We start from the raw sequence: 14,119 nt of genomic DNA, 5'->3' as shown, positions 1-14,119 counted from the left end.
AGCAAGCTGGCTCTCTCTCTCTCTCTCTCTCTCTCTCTCTCTCTCTCTCTCTCTCTCTCTCTCTCTCTCTCTCTCTCTCTCTCTCTCTCTCTCTCTCTCTCTCTCTCTCTCTCTCTCTCTCTCTCTCTCTCTCTCTCACCCCTTCACCCCCTCTCTCTCGCTCTCTCTCTTGCATGCTCTCTCGCTCTTGCACAAAAATCGCTGGTTACCGATTTACATGACCACATAAACACACCTGATTTCAGTGAGATGTGATTGGTTACTCGCTGTTCCACTGTTCCTCGTGCCTTCTCTGCTGCCAGTTTAGGATTCACCATTGCCATATTAGACAGATTTTGACTCTTTTTCTTACCGAGCACGTGTAAACTTTTGTGTGTGCGTTGCTTGGGCATTTTCCAACACAGAGTTCAAGAGTTATTTTCTTACATGCTAGTGTGTACGTGTGCGTGTGTGTTGCGTGCATATGTTTGTAGTCATGTCCATGTCTGTAATTAGATTTCTTGATACTGTGTACATGCTAACCAAAAGGAATGGCCTGTAGCTACTGGACCATGGCTCTTTTCTATTGGTGCACTGCCACAAAAGATATTGTGTGGGATAAATTTTGCCACTAGAGTAGGAGACGTAGCCGCAGCATGTAGGCGTTTTTTCACTAGCCCACGCTATCGTGTGTTTCTATGAGTTCTAGTCTGTTTTGATGTCTATGCACCATGCAGAATTTCTGAGGTTTTGAGCCGCCTGCATCTGGGAAATCCATTCATTGCCTTCGGCTCATGAGTCCCTCTATTGCGGTCATGTCCACAAGCTACAGCAAATACGTTAGTTCCTCTTGTAATTAGCAGTTACAGGGGTGGGGGGAATGCATTTAAATATAGAAAATAGCAAATGGCTGTCAGATTAAAGTTTGGACATCCAGCTCAGCTGGAGGATGGCTTATTCCATAGGGGCTGACTTCCTGAGAAGTATACCAGTGAAACCTCATTCAACTCAGAGTGACAGTTTCAACAAACAAGAATTTTCTATGACTAAGAAATCAGGGATATAATGGTATTAGAGGAAGAATGAGGAGTCCATGAAGGAAATAAAGTTCCAAGTCAATTCATATGTGACAAAGGAAGGGGGGGCAGCTCCAGTTGGAGTCTCCCCTGGCATCTGGCTTCTGCGTTATTAAGGCAGCCTGTGTGGCCTTCCCTCAGGCATTATCCTAATGCACACACACAAACACAGGCAGTGCTGAGCTCACTTATTTCCATTTTAATGGCAGTCGTCTTGAGGTTAATTCTGATATGATGCGGTCAAGGCATGCATATGCACTGACACACCGAGAGACAAAGAGCTAGGCTGAGTGGGTCTATGGGGTGGAAGGGTGTTTATCACCTCTCTCGGGAGGTACTTACCGGCACATGCAAATATAAACACGCACACATAGGCCTATACCCACACACAAACACACACAAGGGCGCAGACACCCACATGTACACACATACTTACCTGCCTTGACTCTCTCACACACACACACACACACACACACACACACACACACACACACACACACACACACACACACACACACACACACACACACACCTACAAACTCAAAGACACGCACACACACACACCTACAAACTCAAAGACACGCATGCAGTCTCACACAAAACCAAACACACATCTACTGACACATACATGCACACTGACGTACACATAATTAAGATTAACGAGTCTTACTTACCCGTCTATAAACGACTTATTTTGTTAGTTCTAATCCTGCTTTATCAGTTTGGCTTCTAATAGTAACTAGCAGCACAAGGGGCGGTCCAGTGGTCGGCATTGGGGTCTTGCTAATACTGCAGTTTCAACTTCTATATTATGTTTCCATTCCTCTGCCAATTATTTTCGGAATGGAACAAGTTTTGGTCGAGTCATTTTCTTGGTGCCATGTTATACTGTTTTAACACTTCCTACTTTTTTGGGGGGGGAAGGTTTACCATTTTTGTCACGGCCAACCGATATCAATCAGTGTCAATCCAATGCCACGGAGCCACTGTTTGTCTTGCTAAGTGATCATTACAGTTTGGCAGCATCATTGAACAATTAACTTAATTCACTTAAGATAGAGTAATGACCCATGGCAGAAGATGGGGAAGAGTTCCCGGAAATCTTAAGCTGGATACGCCGTGGTGTCTTTGGTCTTAAGTAGTGCCGTGATCTGGGGGGGAGGGGGTGAAGGAGAGAGAGAGAGAGAGAGAGAGAGAGAGAGAGAGAGAGAGAGAGAGAGAGAGAGAGAGAGAGAGAGAGAGAGAGAGAGAGAGAGAGAGAGAGAGAGAGAGAGAGAGAGAGAGAGAGAGAGAGAGAGAGAGAGAGAGAGAGAGAGAGAGAGAGAGAGAGAGAGAGAGAGAGAGAGAGAGAGAGAGAGAGAGAGCGCGAGCGCGCGCATTGGCTATTGTGTACACTGTGAAGCTGTTGGGATATTGTGAGGGGGAGAAATAACTCTCTGCTTCTCCCATCCAATCGAGAGCACCTGTGAAGTCACCCTAATCTATGTGCAATGTCTCGTCTGCGTGCGGTATGGTAGCATGTGTAGGAATGAGCAGCAATCTGGGGTCCTTGGTGGGTTTTTCAGTCAAGGTGCCCCAGGTAGGTGGGCTGGAATGCACCTATACTACACAGATGATACACTACACACACACGCAACAACACACAGGGATCATTCCATGCCCACAAAAGAAGGATAAAACACACACACACACACTTAAACAGTGTAAACATTCAGGCATACTCTGATGCACATACTAACATACACAAGCACGTGCAAATGCACTCATTCAAACGCACACACATATTCCGACAGGCTACAGGTACACATTGAGGCACACACACACAATCTTGTTTGTGTGTGTGCACTCCATTCAGGCACCCACACAAACACAGCTGTACAGGCTACTACACACACACACACACACACACACACACACACACACACACACACACACACACACACACAGCTGCTTCCCTCCAAATAGACCTCAAGGATTTGCGAAGAGTGCAGATTTAGCACTCTCTCGCTGTGAATGTCACACAGGATGTGTGTGACCTCAGTCGGAAGAGCAGTGAGGGGCAGACTATAGGAATCCTCTGACTTATCACACAAACACACACACACACACACACACACACACACACACACACACACACACACACACACACACACACACACACACACACACACACACACACACACACACACACACACACACAAACTCTTTCTTATTTCCTTTTTCTTTCTATTCCATTTTCCAAGTACGATAACACCCAATTGTGTCTTTGTAGCCCTTGTGATACATGTAAAGCTGTACCTCGTTAATTTTTTTATGCATCAATCTTAACACATGGCAAAAGTATCAGCAGTCCATTTCATCATCGTTTTTTTACCGTTCTTCCTCTATGGTTCCTTCTGGCTCCTCCTCCCCCTGGAGAATGGATACGGCTAGCGACTATCCATCAGTGTGTCACTGTCCCCCTCGCTGCAGCAATGCATCCCTGCCACAGAGCAAGTAGTCTGGCCAGGCAAACATAGCCGCATACACACACACACTCACACACATATACGCACAATTACACTTTCACATAAACACACGCACTTGCACACACATACAAACTACATACCATATATACCACACAGTCACACACATACCAAAGAAACACAGCCACACACACACACGCACACACACAGAAACACACACACACACACACACAGACACACAAACACTCACACACAGACACATTCCACACAAGCACACAAACACATACCACAAGCGCACTGTCACACATACCACAGAAACAGTCACACACACACACACACACACACACACACACACACACACACACACACACACACACACACACACACACACACACACACACACACCACCCAAGCATCCACTCAAACAGATACACATGCAGTATCACAGACACACACCAAGGTTACCTCGCTATCCCTCTACTGGGACCAGTTTGCACTTGGATCTGGGGGCTGAGAAGCAGTGGGCAGCAGGGCTAGATTTCCAGTGTACTGTCTTCCATGATGAAACACGGAGAAAGTCACCCCTTGAGCATGTCCTCACTCTCTTATGTGCTGTGTCACCTTTTGTTGTTGTTTTTTTTTGTAGCTCCCGTTCTATTTTTGGAAGCCTTTATTTACCTGATGCATACTAGACGGATAAAAATATATTAAAGTGACCCTCTTCCACTTTGCAATGAACTTGCCAGGCAGTGGCCAGCGACAGCACAGCCCGCAGTCTCTCTTTACGAGGTCTTTATAGGGGGTCACCGGTGTCGGCTACAGGATGGGCCCAACCCCTTCAGATTTACACCCAGGGGCCCCGAAATAGGGCATGGACTCCCGGCAGCTAATTTCATAATGCACACGCAGGACGGGGGGCAGGGGGAGAGAGGTAAGTTATGGTCCAGATATGTCAAACTTAAGGCTTGAGTCCTAGGGACCTATTTGTTAATGAAGACCAGTCTGCAAACAGAGGTTGTGTACTTGTGGGTTTGACCTTACCGTAACTCTTCTTAATCTGTGATATGGGATCCTGGGAATTGAAATCTTCCACAGGTCGGCTCTATCCTCCTTTTCGTCTCCTTTTATGTCCCGAGTGTCCAATAACTGCTAAGTAATCGCTTGGACTAAAGTCTCCTCTGTGAACTTACCCTAAATCCAATAAAAAAAGACTATAATCGTGTTTTGAAGGGATCCTAAATACCTCAGAGGATGTATTTTGAGTGAAAGTTGACGTGTATTTGTCTCATTTTATTTATTTTTTTATTCTTGGAAACAATGTTGGTGAATCCAGCCAAAAAAACTCTAAAGACAGTGCAGCATTAATTGTATTGGACTGAAATGTGTGTGTCCCAGTATTGATTTTAGGATTTGGTCACTTGGCACCGATGCAAGCGCTACACAAAACTCTATCTCTGGTTGGCACAGCACACAAAAAAAACATACATTTAAGACCAGTAGGCAAATGTTTATCCTAAAATGCAATTTTAATTTTTGTTTAATTAAATTAGCGGAGCTTTTATGTAGTGTGACTTGCTGAATTAACATATATAAAATGGAGAACCAGGTAGCGAGTTATGCCTATGGTCAAGATTGCTAACCTTTAAGGTGATTGATGGTGAACTTAAACCCAGACTATTTTGACTTGGAGCGGAACACCCGTAGTCTAGCACAGCATGAATGCTAGCCTAGTCCCAGTCATATAACTGTTAAAGTGCCTCGTGCCCCCCACAGCCGCACAAGGTATTCTTCACAACTCATACACCTGGAATGTACGTAGAGGCACGCAGCCTCAATCGGCTTCAACTTCTTACCAGGCTGGGCCATCTGGCTGCCGTGAAGACCACTGATTGGCATTTGTTTAATGGAGGCCTATGTATTGCCTGGGCTGATGAGAAGATTATTGACCGGGCCTCTGTCCACAGAGAGTCGGTCATGGAGATTTCACCTGGATATTAGTATTGACCTTGCTTAAACAGCACCCCCTCTCCTCAAGCATCCCGCCACACACACAATCACGCACACTTTTGAGGGCGTTCATTGGTCAATTTGCATAAATCAATTATAATGCAATCATTCACTTTCCTTTATCCTTGGCTTTTCTCAGAACAAATTGGACAAGGAGGTAATTGTGGGTACAGAGACTAAAATGGCTGATGATCAGCTGTTCTCACACACAATGGAAGGCGTTTGCATGCATGACTATAAAGGGCTCAGTGCAGATGTACCGTAGGCAGCCCAGGAAATGTGTTCATTTTCACATTCATGTCTGAGGAATGTGGATTTCATAACCTTTTCCTATAATGCCTTCAATAGGCTCTCCATTGATTGCCATTCACCATCCTGACCAGACACTACTTTGATCTCGCTGTCTTGGTGCTATTTTTCCTGTGTAAGAGTAAGAAAACCAACATAACAAGCCCCATGTTCCACCCAGTCCTTTAATAATATAGTGTTTATTTTGTCTCTTTCAAAATCGAGCTGGTGAACATTGCCCCAAGCATCACCTAATTTGCTTTCTTCATTTTTGTGAATTACGTTCTCGGCTCGCTGCCTGATTGCCTGGAAAATCCCTCAGAGATTGGAAAGAACAAGGCAATCTTTCAAGGAATTTGCAAAACAGGAAGGACTCTGAGCTGTGGATAGAGACATCCATGTGTGTGGGTCTTCAGAGAAAGACGACAAAAGAGCCGGTTGTTTGGCAAACTGTAAGGCTCGGGATACGTTTTTTTCTTCTTAGCTATTACACAAAACACGCTGTTTTTGTAATTCGTTTTTTAAATGATATTTTCTTTTTGCTGGCAACGGTAATTTTCGCGAAATTCACATTTTGATTTGCTTTCAGTAGACGAAAATAAACAAATCACATTGAGCATTGTTTCCATTTTTCCTCTCTCAAAGGCACAGGATCTACTTCGCATCCAGACTCTGTTGCTCATTGCCTTGCAAATGTTCATCCCTGAAATTATATTCAGGGTCACACAGCCGAAAAACAACAACATATTGACTCGCTGCTTGTTGCATTGTTTGTGTGTTTTGCTTTTTTCATCTATTGTGGGTTATGCAGTTAACAGATGTCCTCCAATTATATGCACCTAATTACATTTTAATCAGGCGGCATTGTGATTCAGGCCCATGGCTGTAGCAAGCACACAGAAATGGAAGAGGGGGGGGGGTTGGTAAGAAAGAAATAGACCACACTTACATAAATAGCATGTGTTTTGTCCGTGTTTTTCCGCTCATTTTCTTAATCTCTAGCCAAAGTTTTTATGTTTGCGATCCTGTGCCTGGTTATTTTTTCTTATAGTTATTTTTAGTTCACTCCCCTCACATAATAATGTACAACCCTTACACAGACTGGCTTTTGACATGTTTCATCATGTTTCCTCCCACTATATATTCTGTTCCATCTATTCGGATTAATGTGATGGTGAACCCACTGACAGATGTAGGCTGAAATGTGTGCGAGTGTGTGTGCAGGTCTATGATGGGACAGATATAATGGAACAATGAATGTGATAACGCTGACATTTATGTGTATGTGTGTGTTTGTGTGTTACTGTTTGGGTTGAGCGATCAAAATAGATCACTATCTCCAATGGCAAACTAATATATATGTTATAATGTATTCCACTTGGTTAAAGCATTGTACAGCACATTGCTCTGCATACATAGAGCTCAGCACGGTGAGACCCAGTGGGAACCGATCTCCTAACCCTGGCTGTTTTCATGTTCATGTAATGTTTATTCTTAATGTGGTGCTCTATCAGTGGAGGCACACAACCAGGACTGAGATTAACACACATACACAACGGACGCACTCACTCACACACATGCGCACAAACGTAGACATATATATACATGTGTGCATGCACACGCACACACCCACACCCATTAATGCGCCACTCTTTACTGCACAATATCTAAGTGGAGTCGCATATCACATCTCTTCATGGATTGAATAGGACAGAATCTTAATCATTGATTAGAAGTCTAAGACTGGGCACCAATCCGGCAAAAGTGAGTCATTTTCCCTCGAGATGGTCTCTCTCCCCTCCCCCTCCCCCTCCCTGCTGATGGATTGTCCCACACACAGTTATTAAAAATCGCAGAGTGAGTGCACTCCTTTTTACGATTCACCCCTGACTAGAATGCAAAATGAGTGGGGCAATTAATGTAAAATGTGTGCTACCGTGTGTGTCTGTCTATCATGTGTGTGTGGTGTACTTGTGTTTTGGTGTGTGTGCGTGCGTATGCCACAGGCATACAAGGGCCCTTCATGGGAATAAGCAATCAAATAGCATTAATATCCGATAATACTAATAACCCATAATAGCTCTCTCTCTCGGTCTCTCTCTCTCTGTCTCTCTCTCTGTGTCTCTCTCTTGTTCTCTCCCCATGCTGAACCCTCTCTTTGGCTTCATGTTGATGTGGGTAATTAGTGCAGATGTGTAAGAAGGGCCTCCATGAGTGAATAAGTGGTGTGAGGAAGGTGCAAGGGGTGGGGGGAATGACAGCGGAGGACCGTCCACAGCTTGAACTGCTCTAATAAGTTCTGCCATTTGTATGTGTGTCAATGGAGGGTGTGAAAGTGTGTCTCTGTGTGTGATTGTGCGCCGCTGGTTGTATCTGTTTATGTATCCGTATGCACTGATCAGGCACTATAAGTTTGTGTGTGCGTGTTTGTGCCTGCGTGCGTGTGTGCGTAGAGCAAACTGCTTTACAGTCAGACTTGGAACCACACTTCATTCACTCACCTAATCACAACTAACCAACCATGAACCCTCACTCACACACAAACTCACCCACTCAGGTCTTGCGTCTCTTTGCCCCCACAGGTCAGAACTGCAGTTACACGCTACACCAACCCAACGGGACGATAGAGAGCCCCGGCTATCCGTATGGCTACCCCAACTACGCCAACTGCACGTGGGTGATCGTGGCGGCGGAGCACAACCGCATCCAGCTGGTGTTCCAGGGGTTCGCCCTGGAGGAGGACTTTGACCTCCTGTCTGTGTACGACGGCCCCCCCAGCCCCGGGAACCTCCGCACGCGGTAGGCACCTCCACGGCTTCTGTTGTTTGCTACTTTAATGTTTTTTCTCCAAAGATGTACTGGTTGGGTATAGGTACTTTGTAGCTATGTTGAGGTAGAACCTGGTCGTGTGTGTTGTTGCGTTCAGTAGAGTACACTGTGGTGAATATTTGGGGGGTTTGACCGTAGTTTTTGGTTAAGGTAGGGTTTAGTGTGTTTTCTTGAGTAAGATGACAAACCATACCAACACCTTCGTAAGGGGTTTCTAACATGTATGTGAAGTTTGTTTTGGATAACAACGTCCGTGGAATAACTACATAGTCAGATACTCAAGTGTGTACCACTATAGATTATGGTTTGGGCTGAAATGTAGGTTGTTTTAGTCTGTTTGCATGCAAAACAGTACATTCGATACAACATATAGTCGATGTTTTTTTATTTTTTTTTTATTTTTCGTAAAACTTGAATTACATTGAGCAATATTTGTTTGTTCATGTTTTCAAAAAATATAATATCAAAGTATAATGTCAAACGTAGGGCTGTAGTCTACCAAATAAAATCGTATGGTTTCCTGTAATTCAGCGAACTCCATGGACCATAGATTATGCCCGTTTTCTCTAAAATATCCAAACGAACGCGGTTCACTCTACTCTACCTGGTTGGCTGAATATATAAAACGTGAGTGCTGTTTGGAGTGACTCAGTGGGTCTCAGATCCACTCTTGGTCCGAGGTCGCCTCGGTAAGGGCAGAGCCTCAAGGCGGGTCACACCATACGAGCCCCGGGGCGCCGCCTGGGCAGTGCCATGTAGAAACACCACGAAGAGGAGGAAACGTTTTTAGAATGCCAACACACTCTTTGGTTGTCATTTTTAGCAAATTTTTACCAAACAACTTATTCGACATGATGTAAATTAGTTGAGTTAATAGAGTAAATGTTCAGTATGTAGACTAGAAGTCATCCTTAAATTGGACCAATTCAAAGTTGTGAAAACCGGGGTGGTTTTGCCTCTTGTCTTAAAACTCTGAGGCTATTAAACCATATGATTATTATAAAAGAAACTACAAAGCCTTGAATATTATTTGTATTCATAATTAACGTTATTTTCTGACACAATATAGCCCATCACTTAAAAATAAAATACATCGGTCTACATATGTCTATGGAAGCATATATGCAGCAAAATTCAAATGGCAATGCAATTTGGAATTACATTATGCATTTGACAATTCATTATGCAATTTTATAATGTAATTTGTAAATACGTTATTCAAAGTGTATTTTAACATGCAAAGTGACAATGCAATCCTCAATTAAATTTGCAAAAGTTATAACAATACAAATAGAATAACATTTTGTCAAATTCTTTGAGTTCCTTTATACAAATTGAAAAGCTATAGCGTCCCCGTGATTGCAATCCACTTCGCCACGCTCCGTGTGTTGCAATATTCAAATGACATTTCAATCCGCAAAACGGAATCCAAAACGGAATCCAAAGAGGGAATCCAAAGAGGAATCCAAAGAGGAATCCAAAGAGGAATCCAAAAAGTCAATATGCAAAGTGGCAAACGTATCAGCCAATCAGCGTCTGGGCGGGAACTACGTCACTTTCTCGTAATTTCCTTGTTCACTTCTAGTTCGTATGTGTCAGGTCCATGGTCACCAGTGGAGATTATTGATACGCTCCGAAGTTTGGCCGATGATGTGGAGAACAATCATGTTGAAGACACAGATGCAGTAGATAGAGTGCGTGTTCTGGGAGATAGGATAGACGACTTATCCTCACTGGTACGTTTTGACGCCAGTGTGGTAAACACAAAGATTTCCCAAGTGCTACAGGCACTGGGTGCGAAACATAGGGTCGGGAGACCCACCGTCTCCACCCACTCCTCACCTACAAAGCTCTCCACAACCTAGCCCCCAGTTACCTCTGGGACCTCCTCCAAGAATACACTCCCTCCCGCTCAACCTCTGCTGGACTACTATGTATCCCCACATCACGACTCATTAGGAATGGGTGCCCGGTCATTCAGCTGTGGAGATACCCTTGGAGACAATAGAAAGTGACGTAGTTCCCGCCCAGACGCTGATTGGCTGATACGTTTGCCACTTTGCATATTGACTTTTTGGATACCTCTTTGGATTTCCTCTTTGGATTCCGTTTTGGATTCCGTTTTGCGGATTGAAATGTCATTTGAATATCGCAACACATGGAGCGTGGCGAAGTGGATTGCAATCACGGGGACGCTATAGCTTTTCAATTTGAATAAAGGAACTCAAAGAATTTGACAAAATGTTATTGTATTTTTATTGTTATAACTTTTGCAAATTTAATTGAGGATTGCATTGTCACTTTGCATATTAAAATACACTTGAATAACGTATTTACAAATTACATTATGAAATTGCATAATGCATTGTCAATTGCATAACGTAATTACTTATTGAATTGCAAATTGCAAATTGCATTGCCATTTGAATTTTGCTACATATATGCTTCCATATATGTCCATCCTGCCCTCAAATAATGGATTAAGAAGTTTTTTCCTTTACGAAAGTAACCCCAGCAGGAATTTGATTGAACAAGAGCATATCGACCAACCGACCAGAACGTGAAAGCCCGAGTTTAATGGTAGATCGACTGTGATTGGTTGAATGTTTATGTATTTCCCTCAAGGGCATTTAACTAGTGCTCTAAACATGTTTTAACTTTCTTAGAAATGTACAGGAAATGACATTGATACATGGAAACAAATGAATACAGGGTGAATTATTTGTGTAGCATCAATCAAATGTTACATTTCTAAATAATTGCTGATTTTCCTCAACTGCCTGGACGCATTCATCAAAACTCAAGCTTGTTTTGTCAATTTGTGCGATTCTGACACCTCCTCAAATTCCAAAAATTGTCAAAATTCACTGGCAGAAAATGAGTTCACGCATAATTTAATCGTTGCTTCCAAGATCATTCCAGATCATGACAAACACATTGCTGTCAATACATTGTATCAGTTCTGGGAATCAGTGGGGCAGTACAGCTGTCACTTTGTGTTCAGAAACGCTATAATAACCGTCATGTTCATAATAAGCAGGCAGTCAAAAGTTTTTTTCTATCATATACACAATGAAATGACCAAAAGGACTGTTGTGTCTTTTGGGGTGGAAGATTTGTACATACAATTAAAACACAATGTTTCTATTCATGAAAGGTTGTCGGCACAACTGTATCGTACATTTCTAATGTGTTTAGGCTGGCATATCCTAGTACAGATGTTTCTTAACAATGGCAACTGTTTAGGCATTGTTATGAGTGTGAATGGCTACTGCTAGTTTAATAATGCTTATTGGTTTATGCTAGTCTTTACAATGCGACCAAAGTCTATAGGTAACTGGCAGTTGTTAATTATGCTAGAGATGATAGGCTATGGGTGGTGTTAACAGGCCAGGCATAGTGTTATTAATGCCTGTGATGATACGTTAAGGTAGTGTTACCAGGCTAGTCAAAGTGATTATAGTACCATACATGATAGGATAAGGGTAATTTTAAAACACTAATCATAGTGTTATTAGGTGATGTGTGCTGAGGGTAGTGTTAGAAGCATGGTCATGGTGTTAATGCAATTGTCAATCCTAGGGCAGTAGACCTTCTATTTAAAATGTTAAAAGGTTTGGAGGCACCTGGTAATATTTTTCATTTTGGGGAATGAATGGAAGCAATTACAAAAACGATACTATTTGGCATTTTAGGTTGTTTGCTCTCATCGTGGCATTAGACTCTGATTTAATTGTAAAACACCTTAATGCAAGCAATAGACTTCTATAAAGGCACATTAGCCCTGAATGAATGCGCTTCATTACCGTAGCATTGTCAGTATTTATCTCCCTTCAGGCTCACCTTTATGGTAACACAAAATGTCTGATCGGATGTACATACACACACACACACTCTCGCCCTGTCTCGCTGTGGGCCGGGCTGACTTTAAAGTTGGCCAACACAATTCAGATTCTCACGGTGGACCGGCACGACAGAGAGGCAAGCTGATAGAAATTTTCCCAGAAGGGCTTTTGTTACTGACTCTGCATCGGTCCCATACTCCTCGTCTAACACGCAGAGAGAGGGGGGATCAAAAAGGGAATCGGATCTCCTGTATTTACCGGCCGTGCTTCTCCGTCGCGCTTCTCCGTATTCACACCCTCTGGCTTCCCTTCGGTAGAGATGTTCCGGTGGGACGGACGGAGAGAAAAAAAAGAAAGTGGATGAATAGATAGCTTGAGAGAGAGAGATGGGAAGAGAAGATAGGGAGAGCTGGATGAGATAAGAAGATATAGATGGAGATAGTATGATATGGCTTGGATAGATGGAAATACAGAGAGGGAAGGGGAGAGAGAAAGAGGTACAGAAGGAGAGAGAGAAAGGATGAGGTAGCGACAGATGAGATATGAAAGATATTAACGGATGGAGAGACAAAGAGGGAGAGAAAGACGGCAGGGAGAGAGAGAGGGTGAGAGATGGTGGAAGGGAGGCATGTAGAGGCAGAGAGAGAGAGAGAGAAAGAATTGTGCAGGGATTAAGAAACGGAAACAGTGGACCTGAATGGGTAGAGGGGGATATGAGCTTCAAGGTTTCGCTACATGGGAGCGAGTCGGGCGTTCCTGCGGTTTGTTTTCCTGCGTGTATTGGGAATTTAATTTCCCTCTCCACCTGTATGTGAAGGCTGCTCCACCTGAGAAACGCTGTTAAATATTAGACTTCTGTTTTATGACTCGATGAGCATGGAAATGGAAGGTAAAGAGAAACCTGAAAACAAATCATCTTCAGTCGCAATACACACACACACACACACACACACACACACACACACACACACACACACACACACACACACACACACACACACACACACACACACACACACACACACACACACACACACACACACACACACACACACACACAGATACATACAATCCTACACAATTACCTACAAGAAAGATATCCATGTGATCACTCTGCTACATGTGATCACTACTCCCCCCCCCGCCCCTGTTTCCGTGTCAACAGTAATTTTCTCTCCATCTCTCTCGCTCTTCCACCTCCAAATTCTCCTTGGCTCCCATTTCCTTTCCCCCCCCAATTTTAATATCTTATCTCTTTCTGGAACGATCTCCATTTTGTGCTTCTCTCCCGTGCCCTGTTTGCCGAATCTTATCAATCTTTTATGTATGATTGTATGCCAGAAGCAAGTGTTGAGATTTTTCCTTTTAATCTCGAGTTGACATCGAAAATGATGTAACTATTTCTTTTTTCTTGCACATTTTTCCATCCCAAGGAATGAACCAGGTTCAATGTGTGTCCCCAAACATGTCATGGGCTTACAGACTGTGTGTTAATGCTTTGGTATTGTATGATGCTCGTTGCTTGCATGAAAATCTATTTCTTCTGTGGTTGTTTGTCAGCTACAGCCATGTGGTTGTGCGTGTATGTGTTCACATGCAAGTGGGTGTGCGTGGGTGGGTCTGGGTGTGT

The 14,119-nt window shown here is 43.4% G+C and overlaps 1 protein-coding gene across 1 annotated transcript in view; it reads left to right on the top strand.

Annotated features, from left to right (window-relative positions):
- csmd2 (CUB and Sushi multiple domains 2) overlaps nucleotides 1-14,119 on the top strand; it is a 244,295-nt gene that overhangs the window by 6,623 nt on the left and 223,553 nt on the right. Inside the window, exon 2 of the mRNA XM_030347780.1 lies at nucleotides 8,398-8,614. Coding sequence (XP_030203640.1) covers nucleotides 8,398-8,614 — 217 coding nt within the window. The remainder of the gene's footprint in view (nucleotides 1-8,397; nucleotides 8,615-14,119) is intronic.

This window comes from Gadus morhua, chromosome 22 (genome assembly GCF_902167405.1).
Source record: "Gadus morhua chromosome 22, gadMor3.0, whole genome shotgun sequence".
In the NCBI taxonomy this organism is placed as follows: Eukaryota; Metazoa; Chordata; class Actinopteri; order Gadiformes; family Gadidae; genus Gadus; species Gadus morhua.
This window is presented reverse-complemented; position numbering and strand designations above follow the sequence as displayed.